General features: G+C 37.5%; 1 protein-coding gene across 1 annotated transcript; it reads right to left on the bottom strand.

Moving 5' to 3' along the window:
- Positions 1-4,212: 4,212 nt before the first annotated feature.
- On the bottom strand, positions 4,213-7,394 carry LOC122091831. Its single transcript, XM_042662002.1, has 7 exons — positions 6,757-7,394; positions 6,298-6,384; positions 5,937-6,194; positions 5,616-5,780; positions 5,418-5,471; positions 5,161-5,307; positions 4,213-4,908 (listed from the first exon to the last, which is right to left on the bottom strand). The coding sequence occupies exons 1-7, from the start codon at positions 6,934-6,936 to the stop codon at positions 4,531-4,533; spliced, it is 1,269 nt and encodes a 422-aa protein (XP_042517936.1). The 5' UTR covers positions 6,937-7,394; the 3' UTR covers positions 4,213-4,530.
- Positions 7,395-8,631: the final 1,237 nt, after the last annotated feature.

Below are 8,631 nucleotides of genomic sequence, written 5' to 3'. Positions count from 1 at the left end.
TTTTTCTAGTACATTTGGAATAGAATATATATGTGACGTTTGGTATGTTTTTCAGCTTTTTGGAATGAACAGGTAAGGGAAAAAAAAAAACATTTATTGGTGTTTTAAGAAATAGATTGAAAGTGATTTTAAAAAAATAGAAACAAAATTAAACAACAAAAGAGACCCAACATATAAATACCACATCTTTTTCCTCCTCCTCAGTGCCACCACCACTTCGCCTTCTCCTCTTACCCACTATATTATTACCATTGCTATTGCCTCCAATTATGTTTATTTGCATTCCATATGTGTTTAAGTGGCATAAATCTTTTTTTAATTTTTTTTTCAATTTTACCAGACAACAGTTTTTTTTTTTATATAAAAGTAGTCCAAATTAAGAGAAACACAAAAAAATATTTTTGATTCATAAATACTAATTTTGAAACAAAAACATTGTCATGCATAACCTAAATTAACAAGATGATCTAGATTCAAGCTATGTTTTCCTTTCTATGTGGTGATTATCTAAGCATGCATCATAGGCGAGCACACCAATAGGTATAACAAGACAATATCATACATAGAAGGGTAATGAGGTCATTTCATATGAGAATGAGAGAGATACCGAGATGCTAACATACATTGCTTTGATATATCACCTTTTCACCTTTGTTTTTTCCTTCGGTTCTATTTGTTTTGACTTGGAAAACTTTCCTTATAAAATTTTACGGTAAAATCAGATTTTCATTTTTGTTTGTTTTTTAATTTAAAAAATTTTCATTTGGTAAAATTTTACAAAGAGAGCGGTACCCTTTTCCGGAAAATGGGCTGAAAAATTTCCCAAAAATTTGTAGGTAAAACGAAGTTGGAAAATCTATCGGGGAGACTCCTTCCTTATCTCGTTCTGCCCTCTTCCCCGCCGATCATCTGTAGCCTCATCCTTCTCTCCTCGTTCATCGCAGAGCTAGTTCTTCTCAGAGCCGATCTCGTTCATCGTAGAGCTAGTTCATCTCAGAGCCGATCTCGTTCATCGTAGAGCTAGTTCATCTCAGAGCCGATCTCGTTCATCTCTTGGAGTGGAGAAACTAGTTCATGACTGTGAAGAAAGTATTCAAATCGTCTCCTAAAGATTTGGACAAGAAAGTATTCATCTCAGGACTCTTCGCATTAAAGCTCCCCAAATCTTCTCTTTTTGCCTCTATCTGTTGGTGGTTTTTTCCCCAAATGTGGTTGCGATCGACATTGATTGCGATAACATGATCGGGTGATGGCTTTTGTTTCCATACCTGCAATCTTCGCAGGTTTTGATGCTTTTAAATGATTGCCAAGGTGACGGCGACGGTGACGAAGCCAATCGTTGCCATCCGACGATCGTTGTTGGGTTCACCGGGGCTTTATTTATTTATTTATTATTATTATTATTTATTTATTTAAAGCAGAGCGTCAATGCATCACCGTCACTCCACCACCATTTTCATCAATTATGGCTGCATTTTTTTTTAATTTACAATAATGGCTGTACTGTAGACCATAGACCACTATGAATTCTTCCTTGTTTAGTCTATTACTATATTTTATGGTAAAATCCATTCTCTTCTGTGGATTGGAATTTTGGGTATTTCTTCCCTGGATTGGCTTTCTTCTGAAACACCCAATTTTGGGACCTCCATCTTGCTATGAACTCTTTTATAAATATAAGGTGAGGGATGCTAGAATTAAGGTTGAAAATCAGGGAAGAGAACCATCTTGATCTGGGCAACACAAAACACAGATCAAAAGCAGGTCCAAGACAAACACAGCAACAGAAGATAAGGTAGTACTCACAATTGATACCCAGGTGGGAACCCCATTTAACCGTTGAAAAGGGTGCATTTTGGTTTCCAAATTGTAGTTCTATATGCTCCCATTATGGGGTTTGTATTCTCTTCTCTCTTCTAACTCTTTTGAGGAATTCGGATAAATTGGTTCTAGTACTCAACTGAACCAGTAAACTGCATTACAAAGCTAATTTGTGGTACATATGCTATTCAGTTTTCCCTCTCTTATATGGCATCATTGGTAGCTTTTGTTGGCATAGTGGACATGGATCTTTCTTTGCTACTGGAAATTCTTAGCAGCCCCTTTCTCTCTCCTCCACACCTCCACCCCAACAATACTCCCTTTTCTTCCATCTCAGTTGTCCTACAAAGAGAAAGCTTTGCTAAATATCTCCTCTGCCATATTTTCTTCTTTTATATCTTTACAAAAGCCACAGGACTTGACCATGGCTTCTACTTGCTCGAACAGGTACAGTTTGGCTGACCATACTTGAGAAGGGTACATTTTGGTTTCCAAATTGTAACTCTAGGGACTAAGTTTCATGATTGATTAGCATGGGTTAAGTGTGAGTGTAAAGACCTTTACGTAATTATTAGCATATAATTGGGGTTGCATAATTCAAATTGGTTATATGCCAGCTTAGTAGTTATTTTAAATGATTTTCCTATGAAAAATAAATGTCAAACAAACATTGAAAAATTTTACGGTAATATTTTACAACTTATTTAACCTCCTTGAAACAAAAATTGTAAAATTTGTCAACATGTAAAATTTTTCAGGTAAATTTTACGCGGAACAAAATGGAGCCGAATTCAAGGAAAATGTTGGCATGGACTAATGCTCTTCCTGTGTCTATCTCTCTTCTCCCCCTATGAAATAACCTTATTGATTTTGAATTTCTAGAAAATTATTTATTGGTCTTTCAGATTATCAGATCAGGAAAGTTCCTTCCAATATTCATATCGGATTAGGGGATGATCCTATTCAGATCCGACCCAAAATGATAGCCCCATTGGCTGGCCAGGGGTGCTATTGGGCTTTATGCATGTAGTCTTGCCCTGGGTTTGAACCAAGAGACAGCCTGGGCTGCATTAGAGAACCCGACAACATATATAACAGGAAGGGGTTACAATGAGATGGATTATGGGCTACACAGTCTACAATTATTGGGGAGTTGAAAGAATCTCTCAGTTAACGGTCAAAGATCCAAATCATGAACCCACATTGGCATGAACATGAACTCCAAATTTGATGTCCTTTTTGAATTTTCATGAAAGAATCCAGTGAACAGTGTTTTAATCATGGATTCCTCCACTTATCATGCCAACACTAGGGAAAATTTTCTTATACCTTCATAATTATAGTAGGTAAAAGCATACACATTAAGCAAATGATCTTCTAAAAACAAACCATCTTACCCTGATTCTGCTATAAGGGGAGAAGGGGACTCATAAACACTCTAAAGGGTTTTTCTAAGTGCACAAGAGTCAGGACTCCGACAGCCGTTTGGAAGAGATGAAGCTTTGTCAGTGAAGTTTTAGAGAGGTTAGTATTTCGTATAATGAATATCCAGTGGTGTAGATTAGAGGAGATGAAGCCTTGTCCTAATCCATATGCATAGTATATATATCCAGACACAACAACAACGCAATGTGAAGAAACAGTAACAATGGGCCCTTGTGAATGATACCCTTATCTGTAGTCATCCTTCTTAGAGTTTTCCACAATGTCGGTGCACTATTATTGCCTTCTCATGTGAGTTTTTTATTGTTTTTTCTTTCCTGTCCTGAGTCTCCTGACCATATAAACCATTGTGAATGATACCCTTATTTGTGTTGCCATTACCGTGACATGAAAGATTTCCTACACATTGCACAAGAGATCCCTTGCACCAGCCCAGGGCCTATGAGAGGGCCTATAACATCAATAAAGATTGGATTCTAGATTTATCAAGGGCAGAGCAGTAAGTTTGCAGGACCCATGTCTACAGCAGAACCACACAAGCAGATAACTTCTTTATTATTATTTTGCATTTCCCATATTACTAGAATCTGAGAACTTTTCATGTTTCACAAATCCCTCGAGGAACAAGATGACATGCGCACATGCTTAGAAATCTAATGTTGGTTTATGAAGCATTAAACTTTAGAGCCCTTTATGATGGAAATGAGAATCTACTTTGCAATCTCTTAACACTATCAAATAATTGAAAAAAAAAAAAAAAAAAAAAAACTGTGCTCCTTCCAGAGGACATACAGATCGAAAAGCAATGGCATCCAATTCCAACTCACATTCACACCACCTACATAAACCTTTTCAAAAGGGGTCTCTCCCCCTCCCCCGCGAAAGATGCTTCATGCTTGCAAAAGGCACTAAACTTTCTTCCACCATTTAGATTTTACAACATCTCAATTTAGCATCAAAATCTAATTCATTTCATCCATTAACAAACCACTCCAGAGAGAGAGGAGCGAACAAATACAAAGAAAGTAGGAAAGTGACAAAGGCTGTTCCTCTGGGCTTAAGAAACTTGACCCTCTCCACTCCAACCTCTTATGGGGAGAGAGAGAGAAACAAAAAGTCAAAACTTCCCAATACAAAGCAGAAGAAAAGATGAACATGTTACTAATCTAACCTAAGAGGTAAAAGGTGTATATTAATAGGAAGGACATTAAGTTACATTGAATGTTATATGAGAAGGGAGAGAAAGAGAGGATTTGGACATATCCTTCATAGGCAATTGGGGTTTTTGCCAGGACCACCATAGTAGAAGTAGTTTCCCCAATCACCATTATTGCCATTTTGGACATCATAGCAATTGGATTGCTCAGTGAAGGTGCCGATTCCTTTTGGGGCTCTTAGATTATTGGACTCATCAACAACCTGAATATTCCTAAAATAACTTGCCTTACCAAAGCCTTCTTCAGGGAAATGGCCACTACCCATCTGAGTTGATGTGTGCTGACCATCTGGTTCTGAATTTACAACCTCTCCTCCCCACTCAATCATGGATGCACTGTCGGCCAAGTATGAGAAGAGGAAAGAAGGCCAGTAGCCTAACACATAATCATTTCCAAATTGCATCCACCAGTTCCCCTCTGTTGGGTCCTACAATGCCATAAGCCGATAACAGATAAATTAACTAACAGATAAATTAACTTACAAATTATTTAAAAAACAAATTTAATAAAGGAACAAGAACATTCATAAATGAACAAATGTCAGAGATTCTCTGCAGCTTCTCTGTAATCGTATTTTTTTTAACCCCTCAAAATTTTATGTGGGTCCTTGGATTTTGTTTTTCTTTCCTGTTGAATCTTATATCTTTCATCACGGACAGATGGATTCATTGGTTTTTACCTTCCAGACAAGTATACTGATATCATATTGGGAACCATGATAGGCAGATATAGGAAAGATGCTTGCACCCATTGCTATTTGATTGTTGATCTGAATAAAGCCTGAGCAGAGGAGGTTGTAGCAACCCGTGGCCTGGTAAGCATCACTCTATACGGAAGAAAGAGAGAAAACGAGAGTGAAATAGAAGGTTAAAACATGAAAAAAAAAAAATGATAATTGACCCCAAAGCAGAGAGAGGAAGGAAAATGAAATCATACAGTCCAGTAGGTGAAGAGTCTCGTATTGTTGTCTCCATAGAGATCTGGGCTGACCTGTATTTTTGTAAACGATAAACGAAGGGAGAAAATCAACCAAAAAGAACCCAGAATTTGATTTGGGGAAGGGGGAAGGGGGAAGGGGGGAGGGGGAGAGATGTTCGCGACGCATATATTTTATAGAATTAAAAGAAATAATACCTGCCAACCAGCTTCAATGCTGTTGAGATCTTGACCAAAAGAACCTCCCAAAATCCAGAGCTGAGATAAGCTGAACTCATTAGTCTGTTGGATCTTGGGTTCCCACACATTAATGGTTGCTTTTGCTCCATAATACTTGTCCCCTTCAACATAGGCTATTGCATGCTACTCACTCCAAAAGAGATTAAAAAAAAAAAAAAGAGCTGTAACCGTGAAAATGGTTAAAAAAAAAAAAAAAAAGGCAAATAAAATCTTAATCAAAATTGCTTTTTTTTTTTTCAATTATAATTTGTCTCCCCTTCTCCTCCTCCTCCTCTTTACCTGATGACCACTTTCATTTATCAGGTCAGGATTCGCAGAACGGGGCCGCGGGATTGTTCTGTGCTTCTTCCTTCCGAATCTTTTGACTGAGCTTGCTCTTAGAATATCGTCTTTCTTTGTTCTTCTGATGGGTATGGTTCCTTCTGGGCATCTTCCACTCAAGTGCCACAGCTGAGTAATGAGGTTTGAACTTTGTTCGGACTTGGTAGTGGCCTGGTTTTGGGCGAAAAGCCCTTCTGGATGAAAGCCAGGTCTCATCTGAAAAACCAGAAAAAAATACCACTAATTTGAATGGACGAAAAAACAGGGGATGTAAGCAGTAGAGCAACCAATGCCAGAAGTTGAGAGCAGTAACACGAACCAGAATAGTATGGTTTTTAAGAAAAGGATGGTCGAAAGCTGGTTGATGAGAAGCATGGACGCAATCGATAATATCTCCATCCGGGCTCTGTCACCAGAAAAATACAAGATTTACAACGTTACAGGAAAATAATAATCATCAACACTCAAACGCAGAAAAACATTTTCTCATCAACAAACATAAAAAGAAAAGAAAAAAAGGATTACTGAAAATAATCCCACTTATTCCAAGAAATCCCTCAATTTTATTATCCATTAAAAAAAAAAATCCCACCAAAAAGCATGAAAAGGAGAAGAGATATAATCTGATCAAAAAAAGGGGAAAAGGGAAAATTGGGGGAGACAAAGCGAAAGACTGTAGAAGATCCTAAAAGGAGAAAACCCAATGTATAGAGGGAAAAATCGTAATGGAAAAAAGGGCCATGCTCAACCAAAGGAGGAGAGAGATAGAGAGGGGAACCTTGATGGTCTTAGAGGCGGGCTTGTTGAGGCGTTTCAAGTGCTTCTGAACTTCGAGTTTCTGACGGGAAATGCGCATCCCATTAGCAGCACATGAGACGGGGATCAGAGCCATGAAGTAAAGGAATAGCAGCACTACTACTCTCTTCCTCTTGCTTTCTCCACTAATACGCTCTGCCATGGTGAACAGCAAGGAAACACTACTACACCCTCAGCAGGAAACAAAGCGTAGGTTCCGGCTTCAAGTTACCTCAGTACCATCACGGATTCATGGGTTGGCGATCTCTCAGTCCTCCCCACCCACAACCACAAGCCACTTCTCTGAAAGTTTATCCTATTCTCTCTCTCTCTCTCTCTCTCTCTCTCTCTGTAGTAACGTGCAGAAGGAATCCGCCTTATTCTCTAGTGTTGCTGCTTATCCTACGCACCCCCCTTTTAATTCTTTCGCTGACAATCTCCTTCTCACCCTATCACTCAAATAATTTGGAAAGGAAAATAATTTGAAAAAAGAAGAGGAAGAAGAAAGGGTTTTGTGGGATTTCGTTCCCACAAAACTCCAATCAGGCAGCCGACGCTCAGTTTTCCATCTCTTTTTCTCTCTGTCTCTCTTCTATTTTCATTTTCAGACGAGACGAGAGAAGTAGAAAAAATAAAATTTTGAATGGTGGAAAAGAAAAGAAAGTGGGGAAGCGAGTGGATTGAGATCAGCACACTGTTGTTTGTCGTTTTGAGAAGGTTCCCACTTCCAACACTTCCCGGAGCTCTCCCACTTCACCTTTTCCCGTTTGAAATGTGAATGATGCGATGTTACTGAAATACCCTTATCTCGAACACGTGAAGTGAACCCAATCCCATCGGTCACCATTTTATTTTGTTTTGTTTTGTTTGCGGAGAGTTCCGAGATGCCAGTGTGGGAAAGAATCTCTACAGCAAAACAATGATGGTGAAAAGACTGATATCATCCATGTATTGCATTAAAAAAAAAAAAAAAAAATCCACGTAAGATCCATATGAGAGAAACTAAGAGTGTGTGTAAAATTGTATATGATGGAATCTGCACTTAGACATTTTCTATAGCCCCCCTTTTTATTCAATTACTAAGCAAGGAATTTTTATTTTATTTTTTATTTTTTAGGACATTGGACAACATTCTAAACACATTGGAAGAGAAAATTAGGGGTGTCAAAATCTAGCTTGAACCGATAAAACTAATTGAAACAGATCGATAAAACTCGAACCAAATCAAACTGATCCTTATTGAATTGATTTTGAACTGAGATATGTTGGGATCAGTTAAAAATCAATTCAAACCGAACCACTCAATAACCAAATCGTAACCAAACCGAATGAAATCGATAAAAAAATAAATAATTATGAGATTATAAATTGATGGATTGACTATCCATTTTTTACAATATTAGTGATAAAATTTTAATTGTAAGGGGAATTGTTTGAAATCATTGAATATGATTATACATGGAGAAATTGATTTGTATATTGTAATAATGCTTCCATTGATTTTCTTGTTCACTATACAAACTAGTTGGATAGTTAAATGAATGATTGGATAATAGGGTTCATTTTGTGATTTTAATATTAGTTATCTTTCCCTTACAACGATGAACCATGGTTTAGTCATAAATTTAAAGAGTTTTTTTTTTTTCCCCCGTTAAATCTTGTTACTATAAGTTATGAATGTAAGATTTCATAATGGTTCAAGCCCAATAATAAACCGATCTAAACCAATATTAACCCGATATTGAAAAATCAAAATCAAATCGAGCCGAAACCAAAACCGACCAAAAATTGAAGTTCCTTAGCTGATTGGTTTTGGTCTCCCCCATTCCTAGACCGAAATTGATTAAACCCGATTGAA

Source organism: Macadamia integrifolia, chromosome 10 (genome assembly GCF_013358625.1).
Source record: "Macadamia integrifolia cultivar HAES 741 chromosome 10, SCU_Mint_v3, whole genome shotgun sequence".
NCBI classification, from domain to species: Eukaryota; Viridiplantae; Streptophyta; class Magnoliopsida; order Proteales; family Proteaceae; genus Macadamia; species Macadamia integrifolia.
This window is presented reverse-complemented; position numbering and strand designations above follow the sequence as displayed.

What these genes read in the sequence shown, in the direction of transcription:
- LOC122091831 (XM_042662002.1), bottom strand. Translation starts at nt 6,936, where the DNA reads ATGGCAGAGCGTATTAGTGGAGAAAGCAAGAGGAAGAGAGTAGTAGTG. An exon ending in CCGCCTCTAAGACCATCAAG is followed by an intron (nt 6,385 to 6,756) that starts GTTCCCCTCTCT and finishes TTCTGGTGACAG; the next exon opens with AGCCCGGATGGAGATATTAT. An exon ending in GCATTGAAGCTGGTTGGCAG is followed by an intron (nt 5,472 to 5,615) that starts GTATTATTTCTT and finishes ACAAAAATACAG; the next exon opens with GTCAGCCCAGATCTCTATGG.